The following is a 17849-nucleotide window of genomic DNA, read 5'->3' as shown; positions in this document are numbered from 1 at the left end:
TACTTAATTTTGGAAAGAAACATTTGAAGATAATTTTAGCTTGTTGAGAACTTCTATTAGCTTAATGCATGTACTTTGACAAACTTTTATGCAAATAGAGGACATCTTCTTCACCCGTACCTTTCAAATAGAGAATTTAATGACATGTCATTAGTGATGATGGAACTTAGATAACCAGGCGGGAGGGCCATTTGATTTTGTTTTCATTGTACCTGAGGATATTCTTAAGACCTTTTTCTATCTATGAGTGCAACATATCTAAGAGACATGAAGTTAGAAAATTTCAGGATGGAAATTATTTTCTCGCTGGGCTTCTTGAAGCTGTCATGAAAAAAAGAATATACATGAGCTTTCTAGTATTTTGTAGGCCAGGTAAGGGGTTAGTGTCTGTGTTGTCGTTTCCTTGCAACTAGGAGAACTGGAATATCATGAGGCTTTGCCCCTTTATATTTGCAATGCACCTTTACAATTATGAAGCTGCATTTCTAAGGTTCAATATATGCAAAGTATGGACAATGACATACATGGTCATTGAGCTGTGTGATTTTACTCCAACGTTGTAGATTGGTTTTAAGAAGTATGCAAATGGAATATGTAATTTGGAGTAGGAAATAAGATTGGGTTTCATGCTGTAGCCTACATAAGTTAGGGATCAATTTGACATGTATTATGGATCTATGACCACCACTCAGATATGGAACAATTCCTTGCCATTGTTCACCATTTACTACCATCTAAAATGCAATTTTTTGCAAGTTGCCAAAATAGACAGTCCAGCAAGTAAGTTATTGTGGAGCTTACAAAAAGCTTCAGAATTTTATCCAACAGTATTCGCACCTTATCTTGTATAAATCATTAGATGCAATGAATTGTTAAGGCATGGTGGTTTTCTTGGAAAAGGGCTGCATTGTCCCCTTTAGTGCATGAGCAATTGTAACGCATTTTAATCTAAAGCATAGTTCCTTCTCTACGTCAGCTATACTATCTACTTTGTTCAGACATTTGCTGCTAATGCTTTTCGAGCTTTATTAAAAAGTCTGGTGCTAAAGATTGAGGATTAAAAAGAAATAAGAAAGAAAAAAAAATTTGTACTGAAAAATAAGGACTCATTTTCCTTTGAAGCTGCTGTGCGTAAGGAGATTCAGGATGAAACTGATCGAGTAACTGGGAAATCGAAGAGTATCTCCAATGTTCCAATTCACCTAAGCATCTACTCTCCGAATGGTATGTATCTACATACATCTAGCTATGGCTTTTGGTCTACTTGTTGTAATGCTTCATTAAACGTAAATATGTAAATCTGAAGAATTTCCCACATTTCCAAAAATTGGTGGTGAAATTGGGTTCTTCTTCTTATTGTTTTACCAAGTAAGCTTACATATGAATGTAAAAGTGAAAGGCCAAATTCTAACCGTACTTATCTTGTAATTAAATTTACTTAACTGAGTAGAGCTAAGAAATTTTGAGATGTTTATTTTGTTTGCAAGTTAGAACCCATGAGGAATAACTAACATATTTTTAGTTTAGAGTTTTTCAGTGTTAAAAGGAAAACAAAACATTCTTTCACTGTTAATTTTCTCTTTTATGTTAACTTTCTTAGTGTACTTGTTTGAATTGGCAGTGGTGAATTTAACACTGGTTGATCTACCTGGATTGACAAAAGTTGCCGTAGGTAAGTTGCTGGATCTTATTTCTTGCTTGCCATTTTTATGTCAATGGTATACCATCTCTGTTTTGAATAAATCTGATAAGAACCTGTGAATCAAATACTAAAATTAATATCAACTCAAAGGAATTAACAATATAAACTGGTTTTAATGGCCAGTCTCCCCCACAGCACACTGCTGCCCTCAGCCATTAGGCTGCCCAAACACTCACATAAACTACTCCATGACCTCTCCTCAGAATTTCCACCCTATTTATAATCTCCCACTCAACAATAACCTTTTCTCTCTCCTCCACATGGCATAATCACAGGGCCCTAACAAATTCTTTCCTTGTAGAGGGACAACCAGAAAGCATTGTTGAAGATATTGAAAACATGGTCCGCACTTATGTTGATAAGGTGAGAAACATATCTAAATGCTTAATTCTTGTTAGTTCTTTATTTTTCTCTTCATTTACTTTTTTCCTGAGCTTAGGCTTCTACAAGAGGAGATGTTCATGGTCCTTCTTATGAATTTAAGTTATTCCACAAAAGAAGATTTTCATGATCCCTTTGGTGAATTTTGAATATCTGGACCCTTCTTCTAACTGTAGTATCTTTGTCAGATGTAAAAAACATGAAATTTAGTGTGAGATATCTGTTTTTCTGTCCTATTTGTACTGTTCTTTAATTCTTAGTAATGTGCATTTAATTTGATCAGTCAGTTGGACATTAACTGAATGCAGACTTGATCATTAAATACAGTTTGCATGATTGCTTGGACATTGCATATTTGCAAGTATATTTGGTTGATCTATAATATTGGGATCCCAATGCCTTGAGATTTGGGGGGTACATCTAACTCCAGGAGTTGCGTCCACTGTCCATGCTCCTTTTGAGGTCCAGATGATTATTGGAAAATTGCTCGATCAATTTCTTCCTTCCATAATCAATCATACTGAAACTTGTTTTGGTTTTGTAGCCTAATTCCATCATATTGGCTATTTCTCCTGCAAATCAAGATATTGCCACTTCAGATGCCATAAAGATGGCAAGACAAGTTGATCCTTCTGGTATATTGAGGTTAATTTTTTTTTTTTAAATTTATTTGTTTATTTTTATTATTTATTCTACTAGGTTGCATTGCTTTGTGTACATACTAAAAGTTCAAGATGTATATGGTTCACAATTTTATGCATTTACTGCATTAGTTTGAGTATCGTATTTTCTACTTTTGTTAGGTGACAGAACCTTCGGGGTGTTGACAAAGCTTGATCTTATGGACAAGGGTACCAATGCTTTGGATGTATGGATTTTCAATTGTGGCTTTCTATAGAAAATCTAGACCATACTTGTTATTTATGCTATGTTATTTATGCTGTACCCAAGATTACGTGAAATTAAATTGGTGCTTTGGTTTTTCTTTTCTTCAATCCTTTCTTCTTCCCAAACATACTCGACACTCTTGACATTCTCCCGGTAAATGTTTGGCATAAACCTGGTGATCTAAACTTTTGAAAAATGATCTGCTGTTGTTTCTGAATGTGTAAGGTTCTTGAAGGAAGAGCATACAAACTGCAGCATCCCTGGGTTGGAATTGTGAACCGTTCACAAGCTGATATTAATAAGAATGTGGATATGATAGATGCCCGTAGAAAGGAGGTAGAATATTTTCAAAATAGCACTGATTATAGTCACTTAGCACATAAAATGGGAGCAGAATATTTAGCAAAACTTCTATCTCAGGTGACCAACTGTTTTCTGGTTTTGGTGACCAACTGTTTAGTGGGTTTTTCTATCCATATTCACAAGGCTGCTAACATAGAAATGTCTCTTGTAATGAACAACCTTTTTCAACAGCATTTGGAGACAGTAATCAGGCAACGAATTCCAAGTATTATAGCATTAATAAATAAGACAGTTGATGAGCTAAATGCAGAGCTGGACCATCTTGGAAGGCCTATTGGATCTGAAGGGGGGGTAACAACTGAGGATCTCTTTTGAATCAATTATCCTATACCATTTAATTATCATATAGCCTTCCTTTATCTAACTCACGTATTTTGGTTGTCACAGGCCCAGCTGCTTACAATTCTAAGCATGTGTCGTGCATTTGACCGGGTATTCAGGGAGCACCTAGATGGAGGGTAAATAAAAGGAACCTTTTTTGCATTTATTACTAACCTACAAGTTGCAATAGATATAGTTGGTCTTCAAGGCGTTTCCTAGGTATTTGGCTTCCCTTTGGTCAAAATGGCGCTTTGATGTCTATGTGAGCTTCAACAACTTTGGTCACCTAGACACCAATTCAACTATGTCTTCCACTATGTTCAAGTGGTGGTAATCCAGTAAAGAAAAGTGGCTACTTTAATGGATTGTTTTAAGTGAACATGCAATCTGCAGTGACACTAAAAGCATTTTTAATTCTAATGAAAAATATCATTAAAGGAAAAGCAATCTTCTCTGTCATAACCAGGCATCTGCAATGTACATTATTTAATGCTAATAGTCATCTTTTATACTGTAGTATTAGCACCACTTTTTTTCTTTTTGGATGGCCTTGATGATAGTTACACTAAAATGCATATGAGAACTGTGACTGAGGATTTGAAGGCCAGCAAAGCATACCAGATTTGTGGGCATTTCATTTTGTTGTTTTCTCTTATGAGGAGACAATAAAAGGCTGCAAAATTATATCTTGTTAGCATATTAGTTTCTCCAATGCATTTTAAATTTGCAAATGTGTTGGTGATGAAAATACAGAAACACATAGGTGACAGTTACCAAATTGGATTCCTTGGTGATGAACTTATGGTCATGAAGATTTTGGAGAACTAACTCAAAAGCTCAAGAACAAACAATGAATCTGCACACGTCAGACCTGAGTTTAACTGGATGTATCAAGAAAGCAATGAAGAAGCCAATGATCACAACATGGCAATTCAGGAATTTGACAAATGTAATGATTTGGAAGAAGCAAGAACCAATGTGCATCAATATGTAATGATCAAAGACCAAGCTTCAATTGTCAGTAGAGTTAGGCCTTAACTTGAATATTTACACTGTGGTTGCATAGGAACTCTTTAAAATTTGTACACAGTTGCCCAAATTGATAAGGGAACCAGCCAGTCTCTCTGGATATTACTGTGACTTAACTGAGATTGCAGTCGATCAGATTCAAGATGCAGTGAACCAACAATAACTGCCATGACTAGGCTAAATAGTTTAATCCAAATGGATGGTTATCCAGATGTCCTATTCTCTGGATGGATGTCTGATTTACCAGATGGTCGACTGGACAGAACTGATCTGATTCAAAAAACTTTCTGAGACCAAGGTCTGGATATTGAGCCACAAGTGGTTGACCAGATAACACCCATATAGTGGACCGAGCAATATTTAAGGCTAAAATAAAAATTTTGTTCTGATAGCTAGTCATGGTCTGGTCAACGAGCTGAATCCAATAGTTGTATAAGGCTAGTTTTCTGATTGCCATGAAAATGGCTTTACTTCTCTCCTAATCCTTCTGAAAATGTTTATTACTCATAGTAACCTAGCATCTAGGAACAGCTAAGGTGTTGAGGTATTATCATTTTATCTTATACAAGTACCTGAGATAGATTGTTGCAGTTCTACTTTTGATTTGTATATGTGCCTACCAAGATGCTTGTTGTCTTGAGTTACAAAAATCAAGACCCTGAGTTTGTAAGAATTGAAGACATGGAGGAGTCAAGAATTAGCTGTTATGCTTGAAACAAGAAGTTTGGTTGCCATCCTAGGGAAAAAAATAGGTTGGTTTTTAGCCTGAAAAAAAAAAAATGGTAAATCCCACTGGGTGAGCAGGACTTGGGTTGCTACTAGGCTAAGTGTGAGCCTTTAACTAGTTTCCTATTGCTTTTTGGGTGAGTAAATATATATTATAAACACCCTGAAGAGAAAAGAACTGCACGGTGGGAGATAATGAGGGAGGGGGTTGAAACCTGGCTACCAGAGCTGTGGAGAAGCTAACAAAGAATCGTCTAGGTCCCAGGTAAAAACAATGTGCCTATTCCATGGGGTATTAGCTAAGGGTCTTTGGGGAAGGGGACCCAATCTAGAACTAACATCAGTGCAGCTTGCCTTCCAAGTCTGGTCATAAGGTCCATCTATGCATGTTGCGCTCATTCTAGATCAGCAAGATACAAGTACCAGACATCAGCTTCCCAACAGAGTCCCTAAAGGAGGAACCTTTGAAGAGAATGGCTATCCAATGATACTTGGTCTTAAATGGTTGAGCTCTTCTGGAAGTCGGCCAGATGGAGATAAGGGCTCTCAATCAAATGGGTCTTGTGAAAGGGCAGTCAAAGAAGAGGTGTGTTTGAGAGGGGGGGGGGGTAGGGATCAATCGGCTAACGAGCAGGGATTGAGTAGGGAGGCAAAGAGAGAGGATTAACCAAACAGTGAGGGAGTGGCAAGGGATGTGGCCAAAGAACCAGACTAGATTTCACCAAGGGACCAGAGGAGAAGGCAAAGGGATAAGATTCCTAGTAGAGATACTGGTGCAAACACCATGTTGGAAGGAAGCCAAAGAAGCTTATCTTAGGAGGGGGTAAGGTTTGGGAGAGGGGGAAAGTAGGTTCCAAGTTGAGTTGAGCTCTCAGGGGAAGGGGAAAGGGGGAGGCCAAGAACCTCAGAGAATAAAAGAAGAGAAAGGGGTATTTTTGGGGATGCTAGAAGAGTAGAGAATCATGGTGCCCACGACATGGAAGAGGATCCCAAAGGGGTGTCAAGGGTCAAGCCATAAGGAAATGTTGGAACCATCCACATATAGAAGGACAAGGCCAAGAGGGCAAGATGACAAAGGGTCAAGAGTTTCCTTTAGATCTAGGAGGAAAGGGGGGGGGGGGGGGGAGGCAGTCCAAAAAGAATCCTGCTAACCCAAATTGGATTCTCTTTTGTGGAGATTTCCCAATGAGCTTAATGAGGCTTGCTATTTTGAAGTCTTTAATGCCCTAATGCCAAGGCCACCTTCGAATTTGGGCCTATGGATTTTGGACCAAATAATGGGGCTAAAGGATTTTTTGCCCTTTTAGAGAAAGCTACAAAGAAGAGATTTTGTGGCATGGATAGTGGATTTGGGGATGGAAAAACTCCACACCAGTAGATGTAGAAGGAATGGAGGATTGACTTTATAAGATCAAGTTTGCTAGCATAAAAGACAAGCTTGCCTTTCTAGAGTTGGAGTCTCTTGTGGATAAGGTTGAGTGTAGGAGTACAATGGTGACCCCTAAGGCGAGTGGAAAGAAGCGGAAGGTCGAGATAATTGATAGGGAGGGTACCAAGAGAGAAATCTGTAAGGTGCAAGAGGGAGTTAGGGAGGGAGTCGGAGACTCCAAAGACAAAGAGATTAGATTTGAGGAGGTTGACCTAGAGGCTAGGATAGACAAACTCAAAGAGGTGGAGGGAGGTTATGATAGAGGAGAGGGAAGAGGGGTCATCTTTATAGAAGATCATGAGGTTATCTACAAAAGCAAGGTAGGTGAGGTTGTGATGTAAGCAGGCCTACCCTCCCTTCTCAAAGCAGCAAAGTTGGCCCAAGAACCAAGCCCGTTGGCACAAAAAATGGGTTGGCTGAACCCTCCAAGGGGTAGTTTGGTCTTTTCCCACCTCCTTTGGACACTAGTAGAGTCCAGTAATTTACTTGACATTTCTATGAGTCCATATCTACTTCTGTTTTCTTTATTAGTTTCGGGTTAGGGTCTTGGTCACAGTAGGAATCCCAATTGAATCAATTTTAAAGCAAGTTTTCATTGGGATAATTATTTATTAATTATTGCAAGGCTTTTTTTCCCCCCTTCTAGAAGAGTCTTGTGGCTGTCATTAATTGTTGAGTTGTAAAAGGAATCCAAATCCTAAGTGGGATTCCCTATTTGAGTCCAAGTTAGTTTCTTTGTTTAAGTCCAAGTCTATTTCCTCCCCCCAAACCCCCCCCCCCCAAAAAAAAAAAAGGAAAAAGAAAAAGAAAGTGTAAGGCTATTTAAAGCCCCTCACCTCCTTGTACAATTCAATTCAGTTGAAGATTAAAATTTGAATGACTTGGATTTAATGGAGCTAGCCCATGACTTGGGTTGAGGTATCGAGAGAGTTTTGGTAAAATTATACAAGCATTCTTCTCCTTCATCCTCTTCTATTTTGCGGCAGCCATGAAGCTTCGTCAAGACCAGCAACAACACATCCAGCCCCTTCCCTCCCAAGTAAGTTTAATCCCTACCCCATCCCCTTCCCTACCCATGGCAGACCCCTCCCCCTTCTTCTGTCCCTTGCTGCAGCAAGCCCCCACTGCCCTCTCTCTATAGTCCAGCAACTCCTTCCCCACACCGCAGATCTTCCTTAATCCCTTTCCCTCCTTTTTCCTTTTCTGTCCCCCTTTCTTGATCTTGTGGCAGCCTAGAAATAAAGAAGAAAAAAGAAAATAAGAAAGAATGAAAGAAAAGAAAAGTGAGAAAGAAAAGAAAGAAAGAAAGAAGATCAAGAAAACCAAGAAAGATTCATCAAGATTGAATCAAGAAAGCCCCCAATTCCTCCCAAGACCCAACCACGAGCTCTAAGAACCCAATCTTCCCTTGCCACAAGATCCTAGAACCCTCCCACCCCCTCGTGGGTTTAGTTTGTTAAATCCCTAACCCATCCATAACCAAGATACAATTTTCTCCAACCCATCCAAATCTTTGTTAAGATAAATTTATCCAAATTTCTCACCAAAACCATCCCGCTTCAGGTTTGTTAAAACCTTAATTTTTCCAATCCAACCCCATTTGATTGAAACCCTACTTTTCCCTGATTTTACCCAATTCAATCCCTCCCAAAATCTAACCCATCTAGTGATTAGAAAGATTCCAAGGTATCCAACCCATTCTACATAATCCTCAACTACAAGTATTAGTCATTGATTGTTGGTTCACAAGGAGAGGATCCTAAAGTGACCTTGAATTTTAGGGTTAAATATCAATTGCAAAAAGCCTGAAATTTTGGGAGGGGAGAGATTAGATATTGGTCAGTTTTGGATTGGATAAGACGAGGCAGAACTTCCAAGGCCAAGGAGAAAAGGTAAGTGGAGATAGGGCATCCTTGTCTAATACATACATTGGAAGAGAAGAAGCCTGTAAGGGACCCATTGACAAGGACAGAGGAGGGGATGAGATGCATTTGAGGGTCCAGTGGGAGAATTTGAAGGGAAATGCATTTGGTTTAGCACATCTTCTAAGAAGTCCCAACATAGGGTGTCGAAGGTTTTATGGATGTCAATTTTAAGAAGAGTAGCAAGGGAGCTGTTTTTGTTATGTAATCCTTTAACAATTATAGAGTGGAGGAGATGTTGTTGTTGAGAAACACAATGTTGGTAGAATGGCTTGATTAATCAATGTGATCTCAAGCCCTCTATTTATAATAAAGTGAAAAGAACACCATTACATAAATACCCTTACTTGGGTAACAAGAGATAGAAATTTATATGAACAAAAACTCTAATAAAGTTGGACTCCTAGTAGAACTCAACCAACACTCCCCCTCAAGTTGAGGCGTAGATATTAGTCATGCCCAACTTGCCTAATAGGAAGGAAATCTCCTTCTTTCAAACCCTCAATGAAAACATCTGCCACTTGGTCTCCAGACCTCACAAAAGGCATGCAGATAAGCCCTTGTTCCAACTTTTTTTTGACAAAAAACCTGTCAATTTCAATGTGCTTATTCCGATCATATTGCACATGATTATTAGCAATACTAATGGTAGCCTCGTAGTCACAATATAGTATCATAGGGTTTGAAACTTGGACTCCAATATCTTGTAGCAAGCCTTTCAACCATAGTAGCTCACAAACTCCACAAACCATAGCTTTATATTCAGCTTCGGTACTAGATAAAGCTACTACATTTTGTTTCTTAGTTCTCCAACTTGAAATTAACTTCCTGTCTAAAGATCCAGCCCAGTCTGCATCAGTTTATGCTTCTACTCTTAGATTATCAGTGGGGTGACAAAAGTATTCCTTTTCCAGGAGTTCCCTTCAAATATTGCAGCATTCTAGTAACAACCTTCATATGAGCTAAATATGGATCATGTATGAATTGGCTCAGTATCCTCACGGCATAGGCTATGTTTGGTTTGGTGTGGGATAGGTAAATAAGCTTTCCTACCAGCCTTTGGTATCTTCCTTTGTCCACTAGATCTCTCTCTTTTTCTTTAAGTTTAGCTCTAGCTTCAATAGGGGTATCAATTGCTTTACACCCCAACATTCCCACTTCTGATAATAAATCTATGACATACTTTCTTTGGAATAGGAATATACCCTTCTTTGATCGAGCCACCTCAATCCTTAAGAAGTACTGTAACTTCCCTAGATCTTTAATCTCAAACTCTCAACTAAGAAAGTCCTTCAAATTTTGAATTTCTTCACCATCATTCCCTGTGATGATAATATCGTCCACATAAACAATGAGAAGTGTGATGTTAGTACCTAACTTCTTGACAAATAGTGTATGATCAACATTGCTTTGCTTGTACCCAATAGAAGTCATTGCCTTCAGGAGGCGTCCAAACCAACATTTAGGAGACTGTTTTAACCCATAAATTGACCTCTTCAACCGATAAACTTTCACTGCAGTATTGTCATCGGAGAAATCATGTGGGATTTCCATATAGATTTCTTCCTCTAACTCCCCATGTAAGAAGGCATTTTTTACGTCTAGTTGGTGCAAGTTCCAGTCTTTGTTCACAGCTACAGACAACAGAACTTTGACAGTGTTCAGTTTCGCAACAGGGGCAAAAGTCTCCTGATAATCAATCCCATAGGTCTGGGTAAACCCCTTTCCAACTAGTCTAGCTTCAACTTGTTGACTGATCCATCCATATTTTGTTTAACCACAAACACTCATTTGTAGCCCACTGGTTTTTTTTCCTAGAGGAAATGTAACTAGCTCCCAAGTATCATTTTTCTTCATTGCCTGCATTTCCTCTACCATAGCTGCCTTCCATCTTTTATTAGCACAGGCTTCTTGCCAACTTTTAGGAATAGATATAGATGATAGAGAGGATATAAAAGCACGGTAAAAGTCAGACAAAGAGTCATAAGAAACATATTTAGCTATGGGATGTTGAGTACAAGATCTGACTCTTTTTCTAACAGTAATAGGAAGATTAGAAGAAGATACCTCAAGGGGAACAGTTGAATTTGATTCTAGAGCAGGAGACTGAAGTGGTAATGTGTCACCTTTCTCCACCTGTTTTAGCCGGTTATAATTCTTCCCCTGATAAGTCTGCACCTCCTTATTCTGGTCAATCTTTTTTGAAAGACCCCAATAGTGTGCCTCACAGGAGTTGTCTCCCCCTGACCAGGTTCTTCACATGGTTCAGAAAACGGAGGGGGAGAATTAGAGTCCTCAGGTATACTAGCTGAAGTCTCCCCTTGATCAGGAAACACTTATTGAACTCCTAAGTTGTGTTGTGGTGGTGTTATAGAAAGATCTAGAGTTGGAAAGAGCACGTCTCCTCTAGGACTCTCCCCCTGGAGAGGTGTATAATAATGGCAATACTCATTAAAAATTACATCCATGGAGGCAATGGTTTTCCTGGAAGGAGGATGATAACATTTGCATCTTTTCTGAGTAGCAGAATACCCTATAAAAATGCAGCGTATGCCACAGAGAGCCAGCTTACTTTGATGGGCTGTGATTTTGGGATAACATATACATCCAAAAATCTTTGTTGGAATAATAAAAGAAGAGGTTCCTTAGAGAAGCTCATTAGGACATTTAAAACTAAGTATCCTACTGGGCATCCTATTCATAAGGTAAGAGGCAGCGAGTATAGATCACTCAAGTATTGGTCAAGGACATTTATAGCAATTATAAGTGAATGAGCTATCTCTAAAAGAGCAAATTCTTCATTTCGGCAACCCCGTTTTGGGCAGCTATATCAACACAATTGGTCTGGTGTGTTATGCCAGAGACAGAGAGATATCTCTAAAATTCACCATCATTATACTCAGTGCCATTGTTACTGCGAAGGATCTTCACAGTGGCATTGAACTGAGTTTTAATCATATTATGAAAATCACAAATACATCGAAAAACCTCATTTTTTTGTTTTAAGAGATAAATCCATGTTGAACGAGTGTGACAATCAATAAAAGTAAAAAAGTACCTATGGCCAGTAATAGACACACGTCGGCAAGGGCCCCACACATCAGTATGAATTAGTCCAAAAGGAATAGATTTTCTATTATGAAGAGAAGGTAAATAAGTAGAATAAGTCTGCTTCGCAAAAATGCAGGCTTCACAAAAAAATTCATCCTTTTTACAAGAAGAAACTAAATCAGGAAATACTTTCTTAAGAGTTTCCAGAGGGGGGTGACCTAGCCTATGGTGCCACTGCTGAAGGTCCTGTATTACCGAATGGACCTAATTAGGAGATGCAGTCAAAGCAGAAGTAGATCCTCTAATTGTCTCCAATAGATAAAGTCCATTGTCTAGTTTACCATGTCCAATCTCCTTCCCTGTTACCAGATACTGAAAGACACAGTAAGATGGGAAAAATGTCACTTTACAATTCAAGTTATGTGTAAGACTACTGATAGAGAGAAAGTTTGTAGAGAAAGAGGGAACGTGTAAAACTTTAGACAAATAAAGTGATGGAGAATGTTGAATGGTCCCTTTTTCCAACAATGGAAGAATAAGAGCCATTAGCAATTCGAACTTTATATTTTCCTGAAGTTGGAGCATAATGTAAGAAAAAAGAGGATGAACCTGTCATATGATCTGTGGCTCCTGTATCAATAATTCAGGGAGCAGAAACTGAAGAAACATGGTAGCTTATTAAAGTGTTACCTGAAGTAGCAAGGTAGGAGTTGGTAAGGGTAATGGAGGAAGCAGTAGTAGAGGCTGTACCCGGCAGTAGAAGATTGCAGAATACGTCGAAGAGTAGTTAACTCCTCCTGTGAAAAACCAACGTTTGCAGAGGGTGTTTTAGAAACTGTCTCAGAAAGATTAGCTTTCGATTTTCCCCTTCTTTGTGCTTTTTTTTCTCAAAATCAGCAAGCTTCCCATGGAGCTTCCAACAATTGGCCTTGGTATGATATGGTTTGTGACTGCTCACACTTGACAAACTCTTTAGCCAAATCAAATTTAATACTAATAGACTGTAACGTTGATTTCTTCACAATAGGAGCATGAAGCATGGCTAATCGACGGCTTTCCTCACACTAAATAAGGGTATAAGACTGTTCTAGTGTAGGAAAGGGAGAACTACTTAACACTTGCACTCTGATCTGATCATACTACACATTCAAACCTACCAAGAAGTCATATACCCGAATATTATCAACATGCTTCCTATAAGTAGCCACATCATCCGGATTAGTGGGGTGATAGTCCCTTATAATGATCCAATTCCTGCCAAAGAGATCGCAACTCAGCATAATATTGGGCCACAGTCAATTCCTTTTGCGTAGTCTCATGAAGCTTCTTCTGTAGTTCATAAACTTGTGCATCATTCTCAATTGTCCATATGTTTCAGTAGTAGCCTTCTAGATTTGGGTTGCAGTATCAAATAATAGGTATCCATGAGCAATATTTGGATTCATGGAATTCAAAAGGAATGACATAATAAGAGAGTCATTCGAGATCCATTTATCCTGTAACACACATGTGGTGGTAGGTTTGATAGTGTGCCCGTAATGTGTCCAACAAATCTTCTTCTGGCAATAGTTAAGTAAGCAGATCGAGACCAGATCAAATAATTTGTTCCATTAAACCTTACCAAAAGAGGATGAAGAGTGGGGTATTATTCAAAGCCAGTGGAGGTAGTAGCATGGAACAAAATTCCATCGAAACTTGCGAAATTTCCACCGAAATTTCCCATTTTGGAAAATGCGAAACGAAACTCATGAGGACCGAAAAAAAGTCCTCAGTTTCTATCGAAACTGTCGAAATTTCGTCGAAACTTGTCGAAACTTTGTTCAACCCAGTTGGACCAGCTGGTTCATGAGGGAAAAAAATTCCCAAATTTCGGGGAAACTTGGGAATTTCGTGGAAACTTGGGAAATTTTATGGAAACTTGAGACTTTTTCCTGTAAATTTCGTAGCTTTCCCAAATTTTCAATTTTTTTGTTTATTTTATGTTTCCCCAAATACCCACGACAAATACCCCCTCCATTAGGACTTCCCTATCCAAAGTGTGTATTCCCTCAGGTTGGTTATCTTAAGCATATTGATGACCAGATTCATAAAGTTACAGTTGTCGATTAACTTGACAACCATATGCATAAAATGTCATGGAATGTCTATGTTCGTTGGTTCGACAAATGTCATAGTTTACTCAGCTCACAGGATAAATCCACTCTTGGCACTCCTTTTACCACTAAGTTGTATTTTCCTTTTATTGTCAACTATTTTGAAGTTAGAAATTATATATTGAATGTTATGTGCTTAAATTGTTAAGTTTATAATGTACTTTTTGGACAACTCTACATTGATGTTATGTACATTGAATGACATATCTACATTGATTTTTTTAGCAAAATACAACAAATGTATTCTTTATACTCTAATTAGCTCAAATACAGGATCCCACCCCAAAATACTCTATAAAACCTATTGAAACTTGATGTCTAAACTTGTACGGAAAAGTCCTCGGTTTCCTCGAAATTTCCAAAGTTTCCACCTAAGTTTCCCATTTTCACCCAGTTCGAAACTTGAGTTTCCTCGAATTTTTTACCATGGGTAGTAGTACCATCGGTGGTTGCCATGCCTAAAAAATGTCTGTAGTTCTTCAGTATTCACCCTTTCAAAACAATTGCAATGTCGCAAAAAATATATACGCAAAATTGCAATAAGACCCCTGGAGATATGTATAATTGCATATGGATTCCTGAAAACATATATAATTGCAGATAGCCCCCCTAAAAATATGGAAACTTGTAGATAAGTCCCTGAAAATATTGATAATTACAGATAACCCCCTAAAAATATAGATAGTTACAAGTAGGCCCCTAAAAATATGATAATTACAAATAACCCCCTGAAAATATTGATAATTCCATATAGACCCCTATAAATCTTTGAATTTTCAAAAGAGACCTCATATATATGCAATTATAACTAGACCCTTGGTTCAATGGTTATAAGATGGTTTGGAGCTCTCGTTTCAGAAGAAGAACAGAGAGAAAAAAAAGAAGTAGACGGCGGAAGGAAGAGAAGAGGGTTTGGAGCTCTCGTTTCAAAAAAGAACAGAGAGGAGAAAAAAAAAAACCCAGAAGTAGAAGGTGGAAGGAAGAGAAGAGTCGGTTGCTATGATGGTTTCAAAAGAAGAAGAAAGAAAGAAAAAAATCAGAAGAAGATGGGTTTTTGCGATGGATTTCGATGGAGCAGTGCAGCGATGGGTTTTGATGGAGCAGCGATGGGTTTCAATGGAGAAGCGATGGGTTTCAATGGAGCAGTTGCAGCGGCAGAGGTAGGTCTTCTCTTTTTTTTTCTTTCTCTTCCCTAATTGAACTTAGGCTCTCTTTCTCCTCCCTAATCGAACTTAGGCTCTGATACCATGTTGAGAAACACAATGTTGGTAGAATGGCTTGATTAATTAGTATGATCTTAAATCCTCTATTTATAATAAAGTGAAAAGAACACTATTACATAAATACCCTTACTTGGGTAACAAGAGATAGAAATTTACATAAACAAAAACTCTAATAAAGTTGGACTCCTAGTAGAATTCAACCAACAATTGTCATTGATGCTACAACTAGAGATGAAAGCCTAATGGCTAGGATTGACAAGCTAGGGAATGATAGACTTAATATGGTTGGCCAAGATTTTGGAGATAAACTTCTAGAGGAGATTACATAAGGAGATGGGCCAGAAATAAGACAAAGAAGAGGCTCCAAGAGAATTGGGGATCAAGCAGAGGAAGGTTTGGTTGATGTGGGAGATCTAATTGGGTTAAGGAAGAAAATTTGATAGCTTCAGTCAGCTTGGTTTCCACAATACCCTCACAATAGCAGTGAATACCCAAAATGAACCCGTCAAGGCTAAAGGCACGGTTGGGTTTGAGGGCATGGATGGCAGAGATAATTTTCTCATTAGAGGGGATGGCTTGGAGGGAATTCCAGAAGGAAGAAAGGGGGGTGGATTTATTGATGAGTAGGGGAGGGATGGGGGAGGGAGGATTGAAAATGGAGAAGAAATGGGAGAAGGCTTCCTCTTTAATGCCAGAGGTAGAGGAGATGGAAGAACCATTGAGGTGAGGAGGGAGATAAAATTGAAATTATTATGCGCTCTGAGGGAGAGGTGAAAGAAGACCGAGTTTGAATCTCCTAATTCGAGCCATTTAATACAGGATTTTTGGTGCAAAAAGCTTTGTTCTTGGGAGATGAGGAGAGTCGGTTAAGTGGAGAGCTGTTTCTCGCATCCCGATCCCCACTCAACCCTCAACTTGGTTTCAAATGACCCCCAGCCCATCTCCCTTTACCCTCAGTCTCCTTTAAACTTGAACCCTCTCGCCATTATCCCAACTCCTCCCTTCACCCTTGTTATCCCTTTCCCCATCCCCGAGCCTTTCTTCCCCTCTTCTAGTTCCTTTTCCATAGACCCGGATATATTTGAAACGCCATCGCCGCTCGGGTCCCCCTTGTGTGAGAATTCCCCTCCCCCTAGCCCCCTCCCCCCAGCCCCCTCCCCCTTTGCGATATTGTTGCCCCCCCTGTTAACAATGTTTGATTTCTTCATATGGAATGTCACGGGTCTCAACACCCTTGCAAAGCAAATTGATGTTAGAAACACCATCAATTTAGCTAAAGTCCCATGTTGTGCTTTTCTTAAAACTCATGTCCATATGGATAATGCCCATCGGATTGTTCGGTCCATTGCCCCTTCTTGGTCTTTCATCTCAAACTCTTCCCCCTCCATCAATGGTCGGATTTGGATTCTATGGGATCCCTTGAGATTTCAAGTCTCCCTCCTCTTATCATCTCCCCATCTTATGCATCTCAGTATCCTAGGTAACCCCTTCCCCCCCTTTCTCCTCACCATTATATATGCCTTCAATCGTGACAGCGACGGCGGCCCTCTCTGGGAGGATATCAGATCTATCTCCTCTGTCTCCCCTAATGTCCCTGGGGTATTGGTGAGGACTTTAACATTACTAGGTTTTCCCATGAGTGTGTCGGTGGCTCCTCCTCGGATCCTATCGCGATGGATGACTTCAATGCTTGCATTAATGACTTCAAGATTGCGGATCTCTGTTGGTCGGGCCACCCCCTCACTTGGCATAATTGCCGGTCGGGCCCGGCTCGAATCGCCTCTAAGCTTGATCGTTTTCTCACCAACGATTCTTGGCTTTCTTCATTCCCTTCTTCCCATGCTTCCTTCTCCAACCCTAATCTTTCCGATCACTCTCCCTGCTTTCCAAATCTCTCCTCCCACCTCCTTCAACCTGAAGCCTTTCAAATTCTTCGATATGTGGATGGCTGATGACTCTTTCTTGCCCACCATTCTGGAAGCATGGTCTAAGCATGTCCATTGTCACTCTTTCCTTCTAGTTGCTTTCGCCCGTCGGCTTCACAACACTAAAGAAGCCCTCTGCTCTTGGAACTCCTCTACCTTTAGCAATGTCTCAGATAGAGTCACTTCCTGCCGTTCTAGACTTCACCTCACCCAATCCCTCCTTCAAAATGACCCCTCTTGCCCCACTCTTGTTGAGGAGGAAAAATCCCTCTCCTTTGAGCTTTCTTCCCTGCTCTCCGTGGAAGAAAGCTTCTTCTGTCAGAAAGCTAGAATCAAATGGCTCGAGCTTGGAGACTCCAACTTTGCCTATTTCCACCATTTCCTCAAAGCCTGGAATAACTTCAACACCATCCCCTCTCTCATTTCCAATAATGGCACCTGCATTTTCTGATCTGGCCAGCATCAAGGCTGAGATCGTCTCCTTCTTCTCCAACCTTCTATCCCCCCCTCCCTGCCTCATCGCTCCCCTTCCCCCAACCTTATTAACAAATTCATCGACCCCTCTTCCTTCTCTTCTCTCTGCGCCATTTCCTCCTCTGAAGAAATCCTTGTTGCCATTCGCTCCCAAAAGCCCAATAAGGCCCCGGGTCCTGATGGCTTAAATATGGTTTTTTTTCTTCTTGCCTTCTAGGATTTCATTGAGATCGATCTTGTCCATGCCATCCATAGCTTCTTC

General features: G+C 39.6%; 1 protein-coding gene across 2 annotated transcripts in view; it reads left to right on the top strand.

The window, feature by feature from the left end:
* LOC149012759 (phragmoplastin DRP1C-like) overlaps positions 1-17849 on the top strand; it is a 32017-nt gene that overhangs the window by 1097 nt on the left and 13071 nt on the right. Inside the window, exons 4-11 of one of the 2 annotated variants that reach the window (XM_089158158.1) lie at positions 1123-1224; positions 1622-1672; positions 2004-2065; positions 2628-2718; positions 2887-2951; positions 3197-3391; positions 3506-3625; positions 3722-3792. In XM_089158158.1, the coding sequence (XP_089014284.1) occupies positions 1123-1224; positions 1622-1672; positions 2004-2065; positions 2628-2718; positions 2887-2951; positions 3197-3391; positions 3506-3625; positions 3722-3792 (757 nt within the window). Of the gene's footprint in view, positions 1-1122; positions 1225-1621; positions 1673-2003; positions 2066-2627; positions 2719-2886; positions 2952-3196; positions 3626-3721; positions 3793-17849 lie in introns of both variants that reach the window. The other variant, XM_089158157.1, reaches the window with a different exon arrangement.

The sequence above is a fragment of the Hakea prostrata genome, chromosome 6 (assembly GCF_041222555.1).
Source record: "Hakea prostrata isolate BN-2017 chromosome 6, UWA_Hpros_2, whole genome shotgun sequence".
In the NCBI taxonomy this organism is placed as follows: Eukaryota; Viridiplantae; Streptophyta; class Magnoliopsida; order Proteales; family Proteaceae; genus Hakea; species Hakea prostrata.
Note: the sequence above shows the minus strand (reverse complement) of the source record. Positions and strands in the feature narration are given on the sequence as shown.